Genomic DNA, 25,167 nt, shown 5'->3' with positions numbered 1-25,167 from the left:
GCTTCTCCGCCACTTAGGCCCCTTCCTACTACGTCTCCTGGTTTCAGCAGTTTACCCCATCCATTAGCTATGTTGCTTAGAGGTATTTCTAAGTTTTCGGTTAACTCTACAAGTGATGTAATTTCATTCTTAAGGTTTTTAGTTTAGTTTCAGGATCATGCCCTCGTTTTTTCTCTTTCTGCTTGTCAAATTTTGCAAATCATCTATCCCTATGCAATTGGTGTTCTCTCAGACAAAATAGTAAGAGCCATTGCCGAACAATCATCTATTGAAGACTTCCACGCCCACTTACTAGCTAACTTCATACCGGCTAGGGCAAGGTCCTCACTTATTCAGAAGTACTATTATCGTGTACAGCGGTTGGATGAAAACTTGGCAGATTTCATACAAGGCATTAAGTTCTATACCAGGGTGTTTGCTCTTCATTTTCCTGAAGATCAGATTGTACAGGCTATTGTAGAAGGTATTTCTCCACCTTACCGATCATACTTGTGTTTTGCGTCGCGTCCGCAAACTTTCGCTGAGCTAGAAGCTATGGCTGTATCGGCTGAAGGAGTTAGATACGCCGATTCCTTGCGTGTTGCGAAAGAACCCCCTCCTTCTTTTAGTAATCCTCGGCCTCCACCTCGCCGACCAGTCACACCCCGTAAATGTTATGCTTGCGGGTCGCCTGACCATCTTCGGAACAAGTGCCCATCAATCAAGTCTAGTGGGACAAGGAATGGAGCAGGGTCATCTCAAGGCTGTTTTAAATGCGGCGCGTTCTCCCATATTGCTAAGAACTGCCCTAATACCAACAGCACCTCCTCTTGCTCAAGTTTGGGTGCAACCTCCAACAACAATCAAAAGTGACTAGTGGCTTCGGCTGAGTCGACTAATCCATCTTCCCAAGGCTCAGCCCCTGGTAAACAGGTCGAAAATTCAGGGAAAATTCAGTCTTCAAATTTATCTTTTGAATGCCCCAAAGAATGTCTTAGGATTGTGGTGGACTCCCCCCGCACCCGTACCTTTTCTCAAAATTGAGTTAAATAATGAACCTGTAACAGCTCTTTTAGATTCAGGCAGTGTTTGTTCTATCATTTCGGCTGAATGGTATTCGAAATTGAAATCTATTTGTAAACTTCCTGACTATTGCTCATCTTCTGTTCAATATGTTTCGGCTAATTCTTCTCCTTTAGAAATTTTAGGCTCCTTATATGTCAAAATTCGTATTTTTAAATTTACTTGGAAAGTTAAATTGTTTGTGGCTAAGCATTTGTCTTGCCCCATTTTATTGGGAGCCGACTTCATGTCTCATACTGGTCTAGTGCTCGACCTTCAGAGTAAGTCGTGCACATTCAAATTTGCCTCTAATTGTAAAATCCCTTTGTTAAAGTGTAGCTCTGTATCATGTTCATCTATTTTGCCTACCCAGGATGAGATGTTGTTAGACCTTAGACATCTACCTGAGGAGCAGGCTGATAGTATTCGTAAGTTGAGTCAGTCGTTTCCAGAGGTGTTCTCTGATACTCTTGGTGTTACTGACCTTATTGAATACAAAATTGAGGTCACAGATTCGATTCCTGTCCGTTTTCCACCATATAGGCTATCTCCACCTAAAATGAAGGCTCTGAAAGAAATCATTGATCAAATGTTAAAGGATGGTATTATTCGGCCCTCTAAGTCAGCGTATTCTTCACCTATTTTTCTAGTCCCGAAACCCCAAGGTGGCTTCAGGCCGGTCATTGACTATAGGGCTCTCAATCGGAAGGTGGTGTTACAATCTGTGCCCCTTCCTGACCTTCATTCTTGTTTTTCATGGTTTCGTAAAGCTAAATTCTTCACCATCTTGGATTTGAATCAGGCCTATAATCAAATTCCCCTAGCTGAAGAGTCTAAACATCTTACAGCGTTTGCCATGGATTGGAATTTGTATGAATACAACTGTGTGCCTTTTGGGCTCCCCACAGGAGCAGCTGTACTCACTAGACTGCTAGATAGGGTCTTCTCCGACATCAAATTCGAGTACTTGTATCACTATCTTGATGATGTCGTCGTATTTTCGGAGAATTTTGAAGAACATCTAGATCATCTGCGAGAAGTTCTCAATCGCCTTCATAAGGCTGGGTTAACTGTGAAGTTGTCCAAGGTCGCCTTCGCTAAACCTTCAATGTCATTCCTAGGGCATATTGTCTCGCCCGATGGTGTTGCGGTCGATCATTCTAGAACACAGGCCATCCATGATTTTAAACCTCCCAAGGACATCAAAGGGATCGCCAGGTTCATTGGTATGGTGAATTTCTTCAGGAAGTTTATCCCTAACTTCGCTAATAGAGCGGCGCCCTTGAACCTTCTCTGTAGGAAAGGCATCAAATTTGAGTGGGGACCTTCTCAACAAGCCGCTTTTGAAGATCTTAAATTAGCTCTCTGTAATGCCCCTGTTCTGGCTATGCCCGATTTCTCCAAAAAATTCATCGTCCAAACCGACGCGTCGTCGTCGGCGGTAGCTGCAGTCCTTCTTCAAGAGACTGAACTAGGGAGGCGACCCATCGCCTATGCCTCTAGGACGCTATCGGCTCAAGAAGCCAAGTATTCCATCTATGAGCTCGAAGGTTTGGCAGTCTTATTTGCCTTAGAAAAGTTCCGTCTCTATCTGGAACATGTCAAATTCGACTTGGAGACGGATAATCAAGCCCTAAGCTGGGTCTTAGGTCGGCCGCGTCGTACTTGTCGTATAGCCCGGTGGGCTATCCGAATTTCGGCATTCCAATTTGACGTTAGGCATATCAGAGGTACTGAAAATGTTGTCGCAGACGGACTCGGCCGTATGTTTTCCAACGACGTCGAGACCCATGAACCGGTCGATAGTTCATCACCTCCCGAGTCCATACTATCTGAGGTTAATGCCATCTTAACAGATGCTCCCATGCTCTTTAGGGACATTGAGAAATACCAACGTGAAGATCCGACGCTGGCTCCGATAATGGAAACTCTTTCTTCTGGGGAACATGTCGTCCCTTATGTACTGAGGAATGGTGTTTTATGTTGCCCTTCGAGGCATGATAAGATGATGAAAGTTGTCGTCCCAGCTGTTCTTGTACCTATGATCTTCAAGTACTATCATGAGACCCCATTAGGGGGGCATCTAGGCATCTTTAAAACTTGTGAAAAGATTCGTGAAAGGTTCATCTGGAAGGGTATGGACGGTGAAATTCGTGAACTAGTAAAGGCTTGTAAATCCTGCTTGCTTAGTAAACCCACCATGTCTACCAAGGTAGGCCTTTTGTCTTCTCATCAAGCATCGCGCCCAATGAAACGCCTGTATATTGATTATGTAGGACCCTTCCCCCAGTCAAAGGGAAATGCCAACAAGTTCATCTTTGTATGTGTAGATGGTTTTACAAGATTTTCCTGGTTATTTCCGACTAAGCTGTCTACCGCTCAGTCCACCATTACTTGTTTAAATTCAATCTTTGCTTCTTTTGGTCCGTGTCAATATATTGTGTCTGACAATGCCAAGGCTTTCACATCTAATCTATTTCGTAAATTCTGTTTTGATCTGTCCATATCTCATGTGACTGCTTCCGCTTATTATCCCCAACCATCTCTTGCTGAAAGAGTAAATCGTAATCTCAGGTCGGCCCTTATTGCCTATCATCATGAAGATCATTCTAGGTGGGACACATCCCTGCATTGGTTAGCTTTTGCTTTGAACTCGGCTGTTCATGAATCACATAAATTTACTCCAGCTTCGTTGATGTTCAAGTTTGTTCCCAACTCGCCGCTCTCTAACCTCTGGTCTTTGAGTGATATTCTACCTGAGACAATAGATCCAGATAACGTTAAAGATCTTTGGAAGAAGGCTAAAGCCAATCTTAAAGTGTCTCATGAAAAGGTTAGGGAAAGATATGATCGTGGATGGAGACCCACTAATTTGAAGGTAGGCGACCAGGTGATGGTCAAGAATTTTGTTCCCGCGGGCAAGCTTGCCCCCAGATTTCATGGGCCGTGTACTATTCTCGATTTCCTTACACCCGTTACCTTATTGCTAAGCAATCCAGTCACCGAGAGGATATTTAGGGTTCACCTGTCACAGGTGAAAGCGGTGTAATTTCTGTGCTAACTTGCTTCATATAATTTTGAAAGAATATGAAGTTTATATTTTTGTTTGAGGGGTTTCACTTTTAAGGCCTTCTGCCCTTGGAATCTGTTTCCCTGCATGTAAGCATTCTTGTAAACCTTCCCCGACCAGTTAAACTGCCATCCTGTCCTTGCCATGGCCATTACCATGCTCCCGTCTCCTGCTCAACAACACTCAGTGGCTTTAAATGAAATAAATATTTCTACGCCGTTGGCCCCTCAGTTCCACCACAAAGACTGTACCCTAAAACAACTATGGTCCAACAAAATTCTGCCGCCGAGCTTTAATGTTTCAGTGCCCCCGCAGCAGCGCGGCGCCGTACCGCCACTGAGGTGGGGTAAGTGCCCGCCCCTCTCCAGTGAGGCCAACCAGGGTACGGCGAGCCGGAGTCCTCCTCCCGGCCAAGGCTGATGTGCGGCGCACAACCTGCAACTGGCCCGCGACCTGCATGTTCGCCGCGGGCGCGGCGTGCTTCAACTCCACTACTCCTCTCATAGTGCGGGCGAGCGGTATCTCAGGGTACTTGAGGGGTCCGAGCGGCCTCCTCTGGACACAAGCAGCAGCGGCTGGTCTGGCCGTCTAACTTAATCAACCTTGAAGATATATTTAATCAGCTACATGGACATTTAATATCAACATTACTACTATTTTTGAATTCAACGACAATATCTTGTGGACTTAGTAAATTTTTCTCGACTTTCAAGAATTAAAGCTTTTTCCTTCTGAATTCAACTTCTACAAACACAAAGACATTACATCAATAGTAACCAAAGATTTTTGAAACTGGATCCAATCATTTTAAGAAAACTTGTTGGTAAATACTTCCGCAATTAACTTCTATATCAACATCATAACTTGGATCTTATTTTGAAACAAAAGTTTATGTTCTTCTGTGTTACCCCTTGGAGGGACTTTTGGGGGGGGAGGTCTGTACCGGGTGGTACACCTCCACGCCGCTAATTCAAACTTTGCGCCAGTTGAAACTCCTCTTCTGGGGGAAGTCTGAACTTTATCTACTGTGTTAATTCTCAAGTTTCTCAGAAGATGTCGGTACTTGTAAATTTTGAAGTTTCTGAACTGGGTCGTTTTCGATGTATTTTTGTTTTGCCTGTAGTAAGAAGTGTGGACATTCTCTTCCAGATGACACTACTGAAGGACTACAATTATGCACCCTAGTGCGAAGTGAAAGAACTGTGTTTTTGGAGAAATTTTGAATTCATAAGTTTGTTCTTTGTTAAATTTCTTTCAGTTATTGTTTAAGTTGGCAATATTAACCCTTTCTTTCCGCCAGTTTTGAATTCGACCAATAAGGAATTTCTGTAATTAATTTTCCACCAATAATGTGTTTCTTCTTCAGCTAGTGTAGGGGTTTTCGTTGTTAGCCAATAAAATGATTGTGGGCGGGTGTTCTCATTCCTGAAACGCCTCAAACTTTCCACGAGGGTATATAAACTGCTGATTTTCGAGTCTCCGCGCCACTTCAGTAACATCTATCAGTGTGTAAAGTACGTAGCAGGGGGCGGGAAGCGCCTTTTTCTTCGGGCAGTGTTTCAACCACCAGGTAATGGCCTTTTAATAACTTCTTTTCTTGCTAGCTCAGCAGTTTAACTCTCGGGGCAGGTCCGAAGCCTTTTACCATGTAACCTTCCTCTAGAATGTAAAGACACTTGGTATCAATTCTATCTTTTTAAACTACATATTGGGATAGAGAGTGCTTAACCCTCTCGAGCTCCCACTTATTTTGCGTTGAGGTGAACGTATTTTTCACAACCGTTTCTTCCTTAATGTAATGTAAATTATCTCCTTCTATAAGTCACCTCGTTAGTATGGGATTAGCCCTTGCATTAGAGGCCTAGCGCCAAGTAGGTTTTAAATAAAGTGTAGTAGGAGTGCAAGAACGCCTCCTCTCAAGTTGGTATTTTAGAGGCCATGTAATTGACCTGTTTCTTTTCTTAATAGGCCTCAGTAGGTTGGGTATTTTTACCCCTGTTTTCATGTACTTGGAGGACAGCTTGAAAGTATAGTTTGGTGTGGCCTTTGATAGGCTTGAACTTAAGAGCGGGTTGCTCTTTCTTAAAATTTGTTTCTGCGTGCCTCGAGGAGGCTTTACTGTGTAATTGGGAGCAAGAGCTCCTGGGCATGATTGGGGTCTTCTGCCCCTTTGTGGAATCTTGTATATAGTAAAGTTGGGCTCATAGCTCAAGAATTATGTGTCTGGCTCTCGGAGCCCAAATCCTGTAACACTGTAATTGTACATTTTCGAATTAGTTGCTTTGCTACTCTGTACCTGCCATTCTTGTTATGTCTTGATTTTGCAAAGAAAATATAACCTTGTTAAATTTTATCTTAACTTTAATTTCGAAAGTTGAGCCCCGTTCACCCCAGCACCTTCTTTCACCTCTGCACATCCACAAAACTCGGTAAGAATAATAATAATAATAATAATAATAATAATAATAATAATAATAATAATAATAATAATAATAACAACAGTATGGTCTCTTCCTAGCGGTAGGCAACACTTTTAGTGCCAGTGTAGTCTTTCAGAGACAGGCAGAACGTTAATAATTCGTTAATTAAATTCGTAAGCATGAAGGTACTAAAACATTCAAAGGTAGATATAATAAATAGTAACCAAGGCTGACAAGGGGGGCGCAATCATTTGGATGGATAAATAACAGTAACAGTAACAAAGGTTATATTTTTCTCTCTTAAAAAAAAATAAAATAAAAAAATAAATAAATAAATAGTAACAATGTAACAGGTACCAGTAGCGATAAACAAATCTAGGAAAGACAAGATTGGTGGTATAAACAGATCGTGGGCTTCAAGCCCTTACTACACAATTCCTGAGCTACATGCTCAAAATTATAAGGGTCACCATTTATGCAAGGACAGAACACCCCTCAATACATGGAGCACTTGCTCCCAATTTTTAACATCAAGCCTCCCAGAGGCACTTTTACAACACTTGAAAAGAGCTGACACCCTCTCAGTTTTCAAGCCTATTCAAGGCATCACCAAAAATATCTTACACTTCTTGGCCTTCCATAGCCCAGCTACAAATTGAAACGGGTATCTCGTACCCAACCTACAGGGCCTTCGTGTAAGGAAATAACAGTTTAATAAATGGCGCAAACACAAAATGAAAGGAGGCGAATACTTGCACTCCTCGATGTGACTTCTTAAAACCTAAAGGGCACTAGGCCGATGAAACAGGGGCTATTCGCAAACTATGGAGGTGACTCGTATAAAAATAAGTTAAGACATTACGGAAAGGAAAAGACCAGTTACAAATGTAGTCACCTCAAACCAATATGAAGTCGAGCTCTAGAGGGTACAGCACTCTCTATCCCCGATTTACAGTTAAAGATATTATGAAGTTTTTACATAAGCCGGCAGAAAATTACATTTGTAGAAAAGTAGGTTACATGGTTAAGGTTTCGGACCTTTCCCTCAGGTTAAACTGCGGAGCTAGCAAGAAATAAGATGTTAATTGGCCACTACCTTGTTGAAGACCAGCTGCCTGAAGAAAGAGGCACCTCCCGCCTCCTGCTTGACACACACACTAAGTTAGATGTTGATCAAATGGCCAAAAGACGTGAAAATCCGCAGTTTATAAACCCTCGAGGAAGGTTCGAGACCTTTCATGAATAATCAAGACACACCCACAGAATTTTATTGGTGGATATAAAAGTTACACACAAAATCAAAGAAGAAACTGGTGATAGGCTGAAAATTAATTATAGAAATTAAGGATTGGCTGAATTCAAAACTGGCGGAAAGAAAAGATCAATATTGCCAACCCAAAAATGAATGAATGAAATTTAGCAAAGAAAAACTTATGATGCAAAATTTCTCAAAAAGTTCTTTCACTTCACACCAGGGTGCATGATCATAGTTTTTTAGTGAAGACATGTATGAGAGAATGTCCAAACTTCTTGATGAATGGAAAACAAAAACAAGTAGAAATTTACACACTTCTGGAAATTTCACAATAACAAAATTACGGCAGTGACATCTTCTGAGGAAAAGTTTATGTAGGTCTAGTTCCAAGTTCAGTGTTTCTCCTGTAGAGGAGTCTTTTTGGCGCAAGATTTAAATGTGCAGCGTAGAGGTGTACCTCCCGGTACAAATATGTTCCTGAATATTCCGACAGATAAAACTGTTAATGTTATTCATGATGATATTTGTAAACACAGTAATCTGAGTAAAATGGAAGTAGAAGAATTCACCAAATTATTAAATTTCGTATTAGACAAAAATTACTTCTTTTAACAATAAAATTTATAAACAGAATGGGTTAGCATTCGCTGACCCAATATCGGGCATCCTTGCCGACATATTCATGGATTCAATCGAACACAACAAAATAATGGCAAAAATTAAGGGAATTGATTTATGGTTGAGATATATAGATGATACATTTGTGATTATAAACAAAGACGTCACTAATAGTCAAGAAATCTTAGATGAGTTAAATGAAATCGAACCTAATTTGAAATTCACAAAGAGGATGAAGTCGATAATTCATTGAATTTTCTAGATGTAACTGTTACGCGTAAGGTAACACTCCTTGATTTCCAAATATTTAGAAAACTGATACAATCATCTTCAACCATAAACAAGTTTTCATTGCACCCGAATTCACATAAACAAGCATCTTCTCACAGCCTAATATATAGAGCACTTAGAATCCCTCTATCTCTCAAGAATTTGAAAAAAGAATTGAATTATATTAGGTATCTTGGTAAACAGAATGGTTTCTGTACCGGTTGGTACACCTGTATGCTGCACTTTTGAATTTTCTGCCTTAAAGTACTCCCCTTCAGCAGAAACTCTGAACTTTAAAAACTGAATTATCTCAACAGGTTCTCAGAAGATGTCACTGTGTGAATTTCGAACTGCTTTTGTTTACTGATTTGGTGGGGGGAGGTCTGTACCGGTTGGTACACCTCTACGCCACACTTTTGAATTTTCCGCCTTAAAGTACTCCCCTACAGCAGAAACTCTGAACTTTAAAAACTGAATTATCTCAGCAGGTTCTCGGAAGATGTCACTGTGTGAATTTCGAACTGCTTTTGTTTACTAATTATCAAGAAGTGTGGACATTCTCTCATAGATGTCTCTACTGTAAAACTGGGATCATGCACCCTGGTGCGAAGTGAATGAACTTTCTTGAAGAAATCTTGTATTCAGAAGTTTTTGTCTTTACTAAATGTTGTTCTTTCATTTGTGGGTTGGCTATATTAATCTTTCTTTCCGCCAGTTTTGAACTTAGCCATTCAGTAATTTCTGCAATTAATTTCCAACCAATCCTAGGTTTCTTCTTCTATTTTGATGTGTAACTTTTAGCCAGCCAATAAAGTTGAGTGGGTGTGTCTTAATTATTCATGAAAGGTCTCGAATCTTCCCTGAGTGTTTAAAAACTGCTGATTTTCACGGCTCGTCGCCACTTCAATAACATCTACCTTAGTGTATGGAAGTATAGCAGGGGGCGGGTTGCACCTCTTCCTTCGGGCAGCAGCTCTTCAACAAAGGTAATGGCCGTTTAACATCTTTATTTCTTGCTAGCTCAGCAGTTTAACCCTTGGGGAAGGTCCGAAACCTTTTCAATGTAACCTACCTGTCTAAAAATGTAACTTAGTGCCGGCTTATGTAAAATTTTCTTATTACTTTAACTGTAAATTGGGGATAGAGAGTGCTTTACCCTCTCGAGCTCCCCTTCATTTTTGATTTGAGGTGACTACGTTTTCATAACCGATTTTCTACTCTTAATGTATTAAAATTTTCTTATATGAGTCACCTCCCTAGTGTGGGAATAGCCCCTGTTTAATCTGCCTAGTGCCCCTTAGGTTTTAACAAGTGTTCATGTAGGAGTGCAAGTACATGCCTCCATTCTGCTTTGCATTTTGGGCCATTTACTTATCGTATTCCTTTTCAACGAAGGCCCAGTATGTTGGGTACAAGATACCCCTGTTTCATTGTAGATATGCCTTGAGGGCAGTTGATAGTAATGTTGATTGTTGCCTTTGATAGGCTCAGAAAATTGAGAGCGGGTTAGCTCTTTTATTTGTGGTAAAAGTGCCTCAGAGAGGCTTGAGATGTGAAGGTGGGAGCAAGTGCTCCATGTTATTAGGGGTTTTCTGCCCTTTGGTAAATATGTGTTTGGGAGCTGAGAGTTCAGGAAATGTAAAGTGAAGTCTTGGAGCCTAGGTTCTGTTATACCACCAAATTTTGTCGTTCCTAGACTTAAATTTTGTTACTGGTTCCTTTTTACTTGTTGTTATTGTTTAAAGTTGGAAATTCTATATCAAATCTGTTAAGTTTGGCTGTTTTGAAAATATAACTTTTAAAGAAATTTTAATTAATTTCTCGGTTTTGTAGTTAGACCCATTCCAGCCCGCACCTTCTTTCACCTCTGCTGTTCCACGGGTAACCCCGTAACAGTTTCAAAATAGGAATGATCAATAAAATTAAGAACAGGTTATCCACGAATCTGATACCAGAAAAAAAAAATTGAGTATGCTACATTCACTTATAATAATCCAGCTTTACACCAGATTACTAACGTGTTCAAAAAACATAATTTTAATATAGCTTTTAGAACTACTAATACTAACCAATCCATATTCTTTAATCATAAAAATGTTAATTATGACAAAAATCGTTATTTGGGAGTGTACAGACTCAAATGTACATAGTGCCATTTTTCATATGTTGGACAGACTGGAAGAAGCTTTATGACAAGATACATGGAACATGTTAACGCGGAAAAACATAGAAAATACTCAGCGATGAGTTTGCATATGAGGGAGACTGGTCACCGATTTGAATCCATTGAGAAAGACCTAGCGATAATTAGAAACATAGAAAAAGGAAGAATGTTGAACGAACTAGAAAGTTTATATATCTATCTAGACCAGACGTATAATAAGGAACAGGATCTTATTGACATCACGGACAGTAAAAGCATGTTACATGAAGTAACGCCTAAATTATTAAAGACAGTTCAAATAAATTTAGGATACCCAATGTATTTAATTCATCATACTCTAATACTCCACCCATACCTACAGAAATTGGGCCTACTTCCAGCAAAACTGATAACTCCGCCCCTTTGTCAGCCTCGTCACAGTTAACTCCACCCATCTTCTCCTCCCTTCCACACTCCCCCATTCCTTCCCCTCCAAGTTCACTACCGCCTCTTCAGCACAGTTACAATACGAGATTCAGAGCCAACAGAAGGGCGACTACCAACACAATGGTAGATAACAAGTAATAACGTTCAATAAACATGTAAGTCCTCATCTGTTCTAAACAACATAAACAGAATACACTCCTTGCGTTCACAATCTAAATTTTTCCTTTCCTTCTCTTACTGAGAACATTTTCCAGAATCTACTGACATTTCCCGACTTAGGTATCTGACAATAATATTTCCTACCGGTGCTAAGGGCCACTTCTACAATAATTCTACTGATGCTTCAGTTTCATCTTTATATGAATGTTTTCGTACCTTCATGCTTACGAATTCAACAGCGGCCTTGAACATATTGTATATATGACATTCGTTTTTGTGCTTGTGTTCACGCCGTCGTGTTGTTGGCGTTATGTCATTACCACCTTGGTATTCCTCTAACAATTTTATTTGGACCATTTTAATTAGATTTTTAATGAAAGAAGTTTTAGTCTCTGACAAGATAGTTTTTAATATAATCATTGACAGTGTTCCATTAACATGTTTTTATAATGTATCATTTTTCACATTATATGCACCGAATTTTAGTAACTAGCTAAACATTACGTGTACTCTTGAAGATTGTTTTAGGCTGAAGATGCCCTAAATTGAGGGCGAAACATGTCCCAAATAACTGTTAGTCGTTTATGTAACCACTATACGTGGAAATAAAGTATTGAATAGGTGGATTATAGAATGCCTTTATTATTTTTGAACTGTAAATTTTCAATACGGACCAAAAATGAGGTTTATAACATGTAATAACATTGAGTATCCGTCAAGGTTAGCTGCCAATGACTGCATGTCTGTACGCATCCAGCTTTCACTGATTCCAATAATATGTACATTGTTCACTTCAAAAATCTCCTGTACCTCTTCGAGATGAGCTAATAATGACTGGCCATTTAGGTGGTAACAATATAACGAGCGCGGGTGGCTACTGAGCTGCTCTTGCAACACAAGTCCTGTTGAAGGTGGTAGGAACGAATGAGAGGGGGAGGGTGAGGGCTGTGGATAGGAATGCAGGTCAATGGTATTACCATTGTACTGGTCAAGAAACATATGAAACTATGCAGTAGGAGAACAAATGAAGCAAAATGTAAAATGAACTTACCCGAGCAACCTGGAAGATCCACTGACTTTCACAAGCACACACTTACACACACACAGATATAAACTAACACACACAATTACCTTATCTAAATTAATAATAATCATAATAATAATAATAATAATAATAATAATAATAATAATAATACCGAGCTCGATAGCTGCAGTCGCTTAAGTGCGGCCAGTATCCAGTATTCGGGAGATAGTAGGTTCAAACCCCACTGTCGGCAGCCCTGAAAATGGTTTTCCGTGGTTTCCCATTTTCACACCAGGCACACCAGGCTGTACCTTAATTAAGGCCATGGCTGCTTCCTTCCCACTCCTAGCCCTTTCCTGTCCCATCATTGCCGTAAGACCTATCTGTGTTGGTGCGACGTAAAACAACTAACAAAAACAAAAACAAAACACAGCAGCAGCATTTAGTGGGCACATTACAGAATCCACCTAACCGCCTCATATGTAAGTTCAATTCACTAGGTGAACTAATGTGGAGATTTTTCCCATCTTCTAAATGAATGATAATGCGGCTGTCCTGCATTGAAACCCACCGCATACCCCAGAAGTCCCGGGCTTTACGCAATACTTCTTTCCGTGTGGACGTTAGAGATTCGGTGATTAATAATTTGGAATCTTTAAGAGCTCGCTTAGAGATTCGGTGATTAATAATTTGGTATCTTTAAGAGCTCGCTTGGCATGCCAGATGCAGTCTCTTTCATGGTACCTGAGGAATTTAATGTTGATCGGCCTATTTCCTGCGGACACCACCTCAGCTGCTGTCCTCATCTATAGTATCACATCGATTTATACTGTCTATCGACAATTTGATGTTCGGATTGTTTTTTAACGCATTAGCGCCACAGCGTAGATGTCCTCATCGGGGGTCTCACATACACCGTGAAGGAGTAGCTAGTTCCTTCTACTATATTGTTCTGCCTCGTCAATCAGAATGTCCTGCTGGTCGAGACGTTCCTGTAGATGGCTTACTTCCTTCTTCATTTCACTTAATTCCTCCAAAATTATTTCCCAAAAGTCCTGGAACTGTGAAGCGAGGCGGGTTAGTGTGTCGCCGGGGTTGGCAGCACTGGTCGCGCCAGCAGCCATGGCTTCCTCCAAACGTTCTTGACATTCTGCCGTTTGCTTCTCGAACTTCGAAAGACATTCATTTACGGCCTTCAGCGTCATAGTACTTAACGGCTATTGAAGTTTGCACTTAAATAAAGTACTAGCTCACCTACGATTATTAAAATAATTATGATCTGGCTGGTATGGCAGGTGAATTGCAGAGCACGTTTACTCGCATTGTACACCGCGCGTCATCTTGATAGAGTTTGCATAATGAGACATCTAGTGACAACTGAAAGCACAATTTGATTTGGCTGCGTTAATTTGATGTAATCCTAGGTCTGAATCTGCCTCGTATTGAGCACATCACCTCTAATAATCAGGAGATCAGAGGGCCTCGGCACTATAGGGTTTAGGAATAACTAATCACCTCGCCACATTCAGTGGGTCAGTTAGTTGGAAGGAAAACAAGTGAAAAAGAGATGGTTCTTTGACATTCTCTTTCTGGCAGTGTGCAGATAATTCATAAATCTGAGTGTGAAGGCTGCAGTAATTAGAAAAATATGCAGTAAATTTTAAAATATCATACGCTAAAGGCTGTACTGTTCCTGGAATGTTTTCAGGGCTGAGCCTGACTCCGTGGCTAACTGGTTAGCATGCTGGCTTTTGATCCAAGGGGTCCCAGGTACGATTCCTGCCCAGGTCGTGGATTTTAACCTTCATTGGTTAATTCCTCTGGCTTGGGGACTGCACTTTGGTGCCATTCACAACATTAGATTTCATCCTAGGTAGGGCACTATCCCTACAGAATACAGGTCGCCCATGGGTGTTGACTTGAAAGAAATGCACCAGGCCTCTCTGGAGCCCACATGTCCACCATCATCACCACCATCATTATTATTATTATTATTATTATTATTATTATTATTATTATTATTATTATTATTATTATTATTATTATTATTAGATCAACAGTGAAATTTAATTAAAATCTTTCAGCAGTGTTAGAATTATGGTTTACCTCTGAGGAAGCTCAGCAAGATGTTTGTGTGGCATTAAGTTATGAATGGACAAACTCCAAGGCACTTGATAAGCAAGCCACGGGTAGATGGAGGCATAAACGGACAGTGAATGCTGATTCCTAGACAAATATTGATTGCGGTTGTGTACTTTGGTTTACCGTAAACAAATAAATAATTCAATTTTAGCTGTCGATCTTGATTTCATGTGCTTGCCAACTGAAGAATGTTTGAATTCAAGAAACATTTCATGCTACTAATATTAATTCAACATGTAAATTCATTGATCTCATTGTATTTTGGAATGATTTGCAAACAGGAAAAAGAAATAGTTGCCCCTTTCTTAGCTATCCCTTCCACACTTCCAACTGCATGGACGAATGAACACTGACTTCTCACAGTACTGTAGTTTGTGCAAAGCTCAAGAACCAGTAAATGCCCATGAATGCATGAAGTTTACCAGCAGTTTGTCCAGCAACATAAACCAAGCATGTCTATGAAGAAACTAAGTATTCTTGCGCCAATCTTCTGCAACATTTATACCAGTGATCATGTGGTCTGGCAAATGACCTGGGATTAGCAGTTCAAGAACAGTCTTTAAGAACATTGAATACAATCTCACTGATACTTTACAAGCCTCCCCTGCGAACCATGTGACCTTGCCATGGTGGGGAGATTTGCGTGTCCCATGAAGCATATAGTCAAGCCACAGGTGCAACCATATCAGATGGGTATCTGTCGAGATACCAGACTAACAAGTGGTTCGTCGAAGGGGGGTAGCAAACTTTCGGAAGTTACAAGGGCAGCAGTCTAGATGATTGACTGATATGGTCTTGTAATAACGGTCAACATGGCTTAGCTGTGTTGATACTGCTCCACAGCTGAAAGTAACGGGAAGCTACAGCTGTAACTAATTCCAGAGAACATGCAGCTCTCTCTGTATGTATGATGTACTGATGATGGCCTCCCGGATAAAATATTCCGGAGGTAAAATTGTCCCCCATTCGGATCTCCGGGTGGTGACTACACGAGGGGGGCAGTCAACAGCAAGATGAATACTGATATTCTATGAGTCGGAGCATGGAATGTTAGAAGTTTGAATCATGTGATAGGTTAGAGAATCTGTAAAGGGAGATGGATAGACTAAAGTTAGATGTAGTTGGTGTGAGTTAAGTACGTTGGCAGGAAGAGCAGGATTTTTGGTCAGGCTACTACAGAATTATCAAGACACAATCAAACAGGGCAAATGCAGGATTTGGTTTAATAATAACAGAATAGGACAGCGGGTAAGCTACTATGAATAGCATAGTGAAAGGATTATTGTTGTCAAGATAGACACCAAACAAATGGCCACCACAATAGTGTAGGTCTATATGCCTGCTAGTTCTGCAGATGATTGAAAGAATATATGAAGAGATAGAAGATTCAGTATGTAAAAGGTGACAAGAATCTAATTGTGATGGGAGACTGGAATGCAGTTGTAGGCCATGGAAGAGAAGGTAATACAGTAGGAGAATTTGGATTGGAACAAAGGAATGAAAGAGGAAGTTGGCTGTTTGAATTCTGCACAGATCATAAGTTAGTCCTTGCTAATACTTCATTCAAACATCACAAGCGACAGCTGTAGAGGTGGGTGAGACTTGGAGACACTGGAAGGTATCAAATAGACTCATGATTAGTCAGAGATACAAAAACCAGGTGTTGATTTGCAATACTTTCCCAGGAGCAGACGTGGACTCCGACCACAACTTGGTGGTCATGAAATGCCATCTGAGGTTGAAGAAATTTAAGAAAGGAAGGAATGCAAGGAGATGGATCTAGACATGTTGAAAGAAAAGCGTGTGAGGGATTGTTTCAAGAAACATGTTGTGCAAGGACTAAATGAAAAGGCTGAATGAAGCACACTAGAGGAAGAATAGGCAGTCGTGAAGAATGACATCAGTAGGGCTGCTGAAAAAAATTTTAGGAGGAAAGGAAAGAACAACTAAGAATCAGTAGATAACTCGGGAGATACCAAATCTGATTGACGAACAACAAAAATACAAGAATGCAAGAAACAAGGAGGGCAGAAAAAAATACAGGCAATTAAAGAATGAAGTAGATAGAAAGTGCTGGACAGCTAAGGAAGGATGGCTGAAGGAGAAGTGCAAGGATATTGAAGGTTTTATGGTCGTAGGAAAGGTAGATGCTGCATACAGGGAAATCAAGGAAAACTTTGGAGAAAGGAAAACTAGGTGTATGAATATTAAGAGCTCAGATGGAAAACCACTTTTAGGGAAAGATGACAAGGCAGAAAGATGGCAGAAACATATCGAACAGCTGTATCAAGGTAAAGAAATAGATGATATTGTTCTGGAACAAGAAGAGGCTGTTGATGCTGATAAAATGGGAGACTCGCTCTTGAGGTCAGAATTCAACAGAGCTTTGAGAGAACAAGACACCTGGAATTGATGACATTTCCTCTGAATTACTGACTGCCATAGGAGAAACCAACATGGCGAGGTTATTCCATTTAGTGTGTAAGATGTATGATACAGGAGAAGTGTCGTCCGATTTTTGGCAGAATCTTGTTATACCTATTTCCAAGAAAGCCAGTGCTGATAAGTGTGAAAATTACCTTGCCATTAGTTCAGCATCTCACACCTGCAATATTTTAACACACATTTTTTTCAGAAGGATGGTAAGATTAGTTGAAATTGAGTTGAGACAAGATCAGATTGGCTTCAAAAGAAGTGTAGGAACACTTGAAGCAATCCTGACTTCACATCTGGTCGTAGAGGATCGAATTAAGAAATACAAACGTAAGCACATGGCATTCGTATATCTAGAAAGGGCATTTGATAATGTTGATTGGACCAAGCTATTTGAGATTCTGAAGGTGATCGGGATCAGATACTGAGAACGAAGAATTATCTACAATCTGTATAAAAATCATTCTGCAGTGATAAGAATTGAGGGCTTTGAAAAAGGAGCTGCAATCCAGAAAGGAGTGAAGCAAGACTGCAGTTTGTGTCCCCCCGTCCCCCCCCCCCCCCCTCCTTTTCATTGTTTATATAGAACATGCGGTAAAGGAAATCAAAGGTAAATTTGGAAAAGGACTATATGAGCAGTGCCGTGGGTCTGCGTTGCCTGTGAATAGTACCCACTATGTGAGGAACACCACGGGATAGTACGGGTCCCCGTGATTAGTACCACAATGTGAGGAACACCGTGAGTTGACTGTAGTTGTGATTAGTACCGCTACAGGGGAAATACCATAGTTCTATTTTACTAGCAGTAAATAACATTATGAGGGGCCGTTGACTTGGATTTTGGACCCCTTTGGACAACAAGCATTATCGATTCCGGAAGCAGCCCCCTTGGTCATTATATACCATTGTTTTAAGTTAGTTTCTGGGAAGGTGGGGCATTGTGGGTTGGATCCACTGGTTGTTTTAAATTCATGATCATTGTTCATCGTCATCTTTTTTGAATTCTAGTCAGTGGATTGATTTTTGGAATTATTGTTAACTTTGAATATTGTTAGTTGGATTCACTGATTATTTTACATTCATATTCATCCATTCATGTGCATAGTACATCACCTGTGATTAGTACCACAATGTGAGGAACACCGTGAATCTACATTACTTGTGATTAGTACCACTACAGGGGAAATCATAATGCATCATCAAGTTTTGAATTCTGGTCAAAGGATGAATTTTGGAATTTGAAATTGTCATTACATTTAGTCTCATTTCATACCATTAGGGGCCGTTGACCTAGATGTTAGGCCCCTTTAACCAACAAGCATCATCATCAATATATATCATTGCAGCGAGGCTCAAAACTTTGATCTCGGGGTTCAGGAGCAGGAGCCACCTAGGCACACTACACGAAGCCTTACATGTATTATGATGTCATTGTCTCCTTTTCTAGCTAGACGTTACTTTGACTACCTTTGATGAGATGTAATCTATTCAACATTTGTTGTGACAATAGATCTTTGTATTATACACACTGGTTTATGGCTGCAGTAATGAGATACGATATTGGTCCACTTACAGAGAATACCAGCCCCTTGATCTGCACCAACATGCAGACAGTGCTGTACGTCCATGCACGTGCAAGTGTCTACTGTGTGGGATTTCGACAATTCATGTGTGCCACTACTTATTTCAAGTGCTGTACATTATCCTATAGTTTGCATGTCAGACCTTATATGCCAAACTTCATATTACTTTTATGATTTTGAGCTTTAGAAATGTGATTTCTTTTCTAGTTTCATTTGTTTGAAAGTTAGTGTAATTCCATTCTATAAAAAAATTACATCTTAAAGCCATAATGTGTTCTCTTCTTCTTTCTATATATTATTTGGTAATTTCCTCTTTATGTTTCAGGACTCTCTAAAATGACATCATTCTACATGTACAATGCAACTTTTCCTGAGCTTAACTTGCCTGTGTTTGCTTCAGAGTTAAAAACATTAATTATTACTGGTGGCAACATTACAAAAATTTATGGAATCAACCATTTTGCCAACATCGAGTGCCTCAATCTCTCAAGAAACTCTCTTTCAAGGATTGATACAGATATGAAGTCCTTACATAATCTGCGTGTTTTGGACCTTTCTCATAATAATTTAACAATTCTACCAGAGCTTGCTACAGAGAATCTAACTCTTGATATTTCAGGTATGTTGTAAATAGTTTTATTATTTATAGGCATACTTATCTTCAGAGATATGTTTCAGAAAATTCAAGATTTACTTCCAGCCAAATCCTCTCAAACCCCAACTCAGCTTGTGAAAATTGGCAGGATTGTGATGGACATAATGTAAAGTGACTGGAAATCCTGGAAGTGGAAGTGGTGCACCCAGTCCATGAAGCTGTTGTCACAAATTAACTCTTTTTTGCATTGTTTATAGCTTATTTATAAAATAAAACTAGATTTGTATGGTAGGAAAGAAATAGACAACTTTCGATCCTGGCTCAGTCCGGTGGTATTCGAAGGTGCTCAAATATGTCAGCCTCATGTCGGTAGATTTACTGTCACATAAAAGAACTCCTGCGGAACAAAATTCTGACACCTCGGCATCTCTGAAAACAGTCAAAAATTAGTTAGTGGGATGTAAAAACAATAACATCATTATTATTATTATTATTATTATTATTATTATTATTATTATTATTATTATTATTATTATTATTATTATTATTAAATAGACAAGGTTATTAGTATCTTCAACACGTATGCACCAGTTTACATAGTTAATTTACATGTTATACTTACTGTTCGTGTAAGTGGGTATTTCATTTCAGGAAATCATGAAATTCAACACACGTCTGTGTGAAATTTAATTTTGTCATCAAATAGCCTTGAGTAGGTGGTGAGATTTTATTCTTTTCAGGGATCCAAATTTATTAATTAGTGAAAGTTCTATTTCTACAGGAGCACTAGCACTTGTGAGACACAGAATATACTCCATAATACGGATCATACTTACATTTCAGATACTCAAATAACTCAGTCCCTAGTTTGTCAATGGGTACCTTTGAATCATTTCACACACTAACTTTCTCGTCATGTCACATAATTTAATATAAAACTACATTCATTGAAGAGAGCCATCGTAACCCAGGACTTTTTTTGAAGTGGGAAATTTAAACTGTGTTTTTATGAAAACAGGACAATTAAGCTCTTTTCTTGGACAGCGGGACATTTGTACAAAAAGAGGGTCTGACCCAATTGTAGAAAGCAGGACATCTGGTCACTCTAACATTGGATATGTAAAAGTTCATTGATTCATTATAAACATGAAAAATTGTAAGAATGTCAAATTTATATGTACCGGTATGATTTAAAGTGACCGAAATCAATATTTTTGCTTCTAATTATGGTGGAACTTCGGCGCTCAGCTTGTCTTCAATCCCAGGGAGGATAATATTCACACACATACAAAAGAATCTACAATAAAATATTGAGTTTTTCATTTGTGACTTTGACATCTAAGGTACACAAACTGAGCAGAAGAATCAGCATAAAACTTTGAATACCTTGTCCAGTGCTTGTCTTACTGCATTACACACTTGACCAATAAACTTGTGTAGTTCTGTTAGGTTAGCATAGTGACCAGTAGTGTTTAGGGCAAATTGTAGTATATGATATAATACATATTTGTTCTGAAAGCAGAGAATTGCAACATTCTTTAGCTTATTCTAGGGTTTTAAGTGCACCCTTTTGTTGGCATAGTGTAGGTAAACTTCTGTGTATTAATTAGCCAAGAAGTCCTATGATGATGGGCTTGTACTTTGGAACTTTAGAAATTTCCTTTGTGTTATGAGGTTTGTTTGGGAATACTTCATATTATAAATCTAAAGCCAGTTGTGTTTTTGTCTTTGTCCTTTTCTGTCCTTTCTGTTGCTCCCTTTTACCATAGTGACCTGTTGTTGTGGTTATTGTGGTGAATCTTCCCCTATCCTTGTTTCTTCTAGTTTTCTATATTTTCTTTTCTTTGTTGTAAGTTTTGTTTTGGGAAAATTTTGAAGGAAGGAAAGTAAAACATTTTGAGCATGGCAATTAAAAAGATTATCTGGCAGTTTGAGGCTTACTCTGGAGGGGGGAGAGAGTTTCTGTCAGAGAGTAGTGCTGCTGAAACTCATGCGATAAGGGCTTCAGCTACCGGTTTGCAGACCTTCTGAAGTGGTGACTACGGAGTTGGCTACGTACCTGTGAGCTTATGTTTGGGAGATGTTGGGTTTGATCCCCACTGTTGGCAGTCCTTCTGAAGTGATGCCTGCTGAGCGAGTTGACTACGTGGTTTGATTAGTGTAACTGTTGGCTTGTGTAGTGGACACCAAGAAAGAGAAATTTTGTTATGAACTCTTGTAAAATTTCAACTGTGAATTTCAGTATTGATAGGTAACGTTAAGCGTAGTTCTTTTTTTCCTTTCTTCTCTTGTGATGTATAATGTTTGGCAGTTGTGATGAGTAAATACTTAAGAAAGACAGTGTAGTTATTTAAACCTAGCAACTACAACTGGTGACTCTGACATAATCCAAATGCAGGAAGGAGACACGATCAGAAAGCAGGTAGAAAACGAGTTGAATGAAACAAGGTTAGAGGCTAATGAACTGTGTATTAAAATTCCACTATTTTGGAGTGAGGAACTGGAAGAGATGGTTCTACCAAGTAGAAACACAGTTTACAATTAATCACATCTTGACAGAGGGAACCAAGTTCAATTACCTAGCATTCCAGTTGGAGCCAACATTGTTAAATGTAGTGAAAAAATAAATATTCGTTAGTTAAAGAATGCATGCTAGTTATATTAAAGGAAAGTGAAAGTAAACATATTAGGCGGTTAGTGACAGACATAGAATTAGGCGCCTTGAAACCGAGTCAGTTACTACGCAAAATGCAAGCACTAGCAGGAGAACATATTTCAGATAAAGTTCTGAAGACTTTTTGGCTTGAGATACTACCAGATTCTATTCTATTAAAAGCATTTTGTTTGTTAGCGAGGAAGCTTTATATTTTTTTTACGATCTGCTTTACTATGCACCAACACAGATATGTCTTATAACGACGATGGGATAGGAAAGGGCTAGGAGTGGGAAGGAAGCAGCCATGGCCTTAATTAAGGTACAGCCCCAGCATTTGCCTTGTGGGAAAATGGGAATCCACGGAAAACCATCTTCAGGGCAGCCACCAGTGGAGTTCGAATTAATCTCCCAATTGCAAGCTGACAGCTATGCGACCCAAACCATGCAGCCACTTGCTTGGTAACATACATACATCATCATTATAGACTGTTATGCCTTTCAGCATTCAGTCTCCAAGCCTCTGAATTTTAATAAATGTTGCCACAATGCTCTTTTTGTAACATGCTGTGGCCTCATTTAATTCTAAACCTCTTACCTGTAAATTGTTAGAAGCTGAGTCTAACCATCGGCATCTTGGTCTTCCTCTACCTCTCTTACCCTCCATAACAGAGTCCATTATTCTCTCAGGTGACCTATCTTCCTCCATTCACCTCACATGACCCACCACCGAAGCCCGTTTATGTGTACAGCTTTATCCATCAAGTTCATTCCTAACTTACCCATTATCTCCTCATTCCGAGTACCCTCTTGCTATTGTTCCCACCTGTTTGTACCAGCAATCATTCTCGCTACTTTCATGTCTCTTACTTCTAACTTATGAATAAGATGTCCTAAGTCCACCCAGCTTTCGCTCTCGTAAAGCAAATTTGGTCTGAAAACAGACCGATGTAAAGATAATTTGGTCCGGGAGCTGACTTCATTCTTACAGAATACTGTTGATCGCAATCCGAGCTCACTGCATTAGCTTTTCTGCACCTTGATTCAATCTCACTTACTACATTACCTTCCTGGGAGAACACACATCCTAAATACTTGAAATTATCTAACTGTTCCAGCTTTAGATCACCAATCTGACATTCACTTCTGTTGAATTTCTTACCTACTGTCATCAATTTAGTCTTCAAAAGGCTAATTTTCATACCATATTCATTGTACTGCAGGCTTTCAGTACAATCTGCCATTAAGACCAAGTCGTCAGCATAGGCCAGTCCGCTTCCTACATTTCCACATAACATAATCCCTCCTTGCCATTTTATACCTTTAAGCAGATGATCCATGTAAACTACAAACAACAAAGGTGAAAGCCTTGTCTTACTCCTGTAAGTACCATGAACCAAGAACTCATTCTACCATCAATTCTCACTGCAACCGAGTTGTCAACATAAATGCCTTTAATTGATTTTAATAACCTATCTTTGATCCCATAGTCCCCCCAGTATGGTGAACATATTTTCCCCCAGTACCCTGTCATATGCTTTCTCTAGATCTATGAAAAACACAACTGTGTATTCCTCTCGTAGCATTTTACATTTACCTGGCGCATACTGAAAATCTGACCCTGACAGCCCCTCTGTGGTCTGAAACCACACTGGCTTTCAACCAACTTCCTCTCTATCACTGATCGCACCCTCCTTTCCAAGATGCCAGTGATTACTTTGCCTGGTATACTAATCAATGAGATACCTTGATAGTTGTTGCAATCCTTCCTGTTCCCTTGCTTATAGATAGGTGCAATTACTGCTTTTGTCCAATCTGAAGGTACCTTACCAACACTCCATGCTAATTTTATTATTCTACTAGCAAGATACCCGTGCTTCGCTACGGTATTTTAATGAGATTTATAATTGAATGGTTAACGTTTTACATATTATAATCCGCCGAAATTCGTGATGTGACTCGTTTTCTGAGAGAATCCGCCAAAATTCGTGATCTGATTAGTTTTCTGAGAGATTACGGCAAAGTTCCACCCATTTTTCAATCTTTCTTTCCAGCAATCAATTTCGTTCATTCCGGGCTAATTCCAGGTATTCCACTCGGTCAGTTGGGTCCCTAAATCTTTGCCATCTTTTCCTATAACCATTTTTAATATGGTTCAAATCCTTGAGGAGATCCGGCGTGGTGTCGTCTTGGGTGCCTTGACGGTACTGAACCCGCGGCCGGACTGCATTCGTAGTGTCTACCCGGCCAGTACCCGTTTCTAGCGCGGTCCGTACATTTGGACGACGGTCCAGAACATTATTATTATTATTATTATTATTATTATTATTATTCATGTTCTGGACCCCACAGCAAGATGCAAGACCGCTACTTGGCGGTAAATTACATCTGCTGCCATTGTCATTGCTGAAAATGTGACCAGCACCTTCATCGCGCGTAGGCAAGTGCGCGAGATTTCTGGCGACACGAATGATATACTTCCGTGCATTATTGACCTTATTATAAAGGTGAACAGTTGCACGGTCAATATCATTCCTATCGTTTATTTCAAATGTGTTCAAATTTTTATTTATATGCCAGGAGAATCCACTGTAATCTAACTTTATGTTCTCCAAAGGAAAAGATGGCTCTTGAAAACGAACCCAGGAATCAGTTTATGATCAGAATAAATACATTATGAACAGTAAAATCAATTGGTCTTAACGCATTTTTCACCCCACTGCCGTTAAGTTGATTTAACGCCCCCCCCCTCTAACCCGCCCCAAAGGGGCGCGTTTTTTTTTGTTTAAAGGAGATTCCAAATAGCAATGTTCACGTCTGTTACTTTCAATTTTGAGATATAAGTATCCCCATAAACACAATTACCTTTTTTTCCACTTCCTTTCACACTACCCCCCTTAAGTGAAGTTTCCAGCAAAAATACTTGTTTCTTTAATAGTAAAGGATATTCTAAATACCAATTATCACGACTCTAACATCTTCAGTTTTTGAGATATTTGTCTTCATGAAAGGAGTTTAACTCCTTTTCACTCCCGCCCCTCAAGATGATTCTCCCACCCCCCCACCTCCGCCACCGAAAAGCGTTTTTCTTTGTTTTTAAAGGAGATCCAAATTTCAATTTTAACGTCTGTAACAACTTTAGTTTTTATTAGATGTAAGTATTCTCATACAATTAAGTCAATTCATTTTTCAATTCATTCACCCCCCCCCCCTTCATTGGATTTTCCGAGAATACGTGTTTCTTTACTTCTTAAGCAGATTCCAAATATCAAATTTCACGTCTTTAACATCTTCATTTTTGTGATATCAGTAGT

The 25,167-nt window shown here is 39.7% G+C and overlaps 1 protein-coding gene across 2 annotated transcripts in view; it reads left to right on the top strand.

Annotated features, from left to right (window-relative positions):
• LOC136864736 (protein halfway) overlaps positions 1-25,167 on the top strand; it is a 261,173-nt gene that overhangs the window by 50,682 nt on the left and 185,324 nt on the right. For both annotated transcript variants that reach the window (XM_067142079.2, XM_067142078.2), the window contains one exon: positions 18,931-19,224. In XM_067142079.2, coding sequence (XP_066998180.1) covers positions 18,942-19,224 — 283 coding nt within the window. In that variant the 5' untranslated portion in view covers positions 18,931-18,941. The remainder of the gene's footprint in view (positions 1-18,930; positions 19,225-25,167) is intronic.

The sequence above is a fragment of the Anabrus simplex genome, chromosome 2, assembly GCF_040414725.1.
Source record: "Anabrus simplex isolate iqAnaSimp1 chromosome 2, ASM4041472v1, whole genome shotgun sequence".
NCBI lineage: Eukaryota > Metazoa > Arthropoda > Insecta > Orthoptera > Tettigoniidae > Anabrus > Anabrus simplex.
Note: the sequence above shows the minus strand (reverse complement) of the source record. Positions and strands in the feature narration are given on the sequence as shown.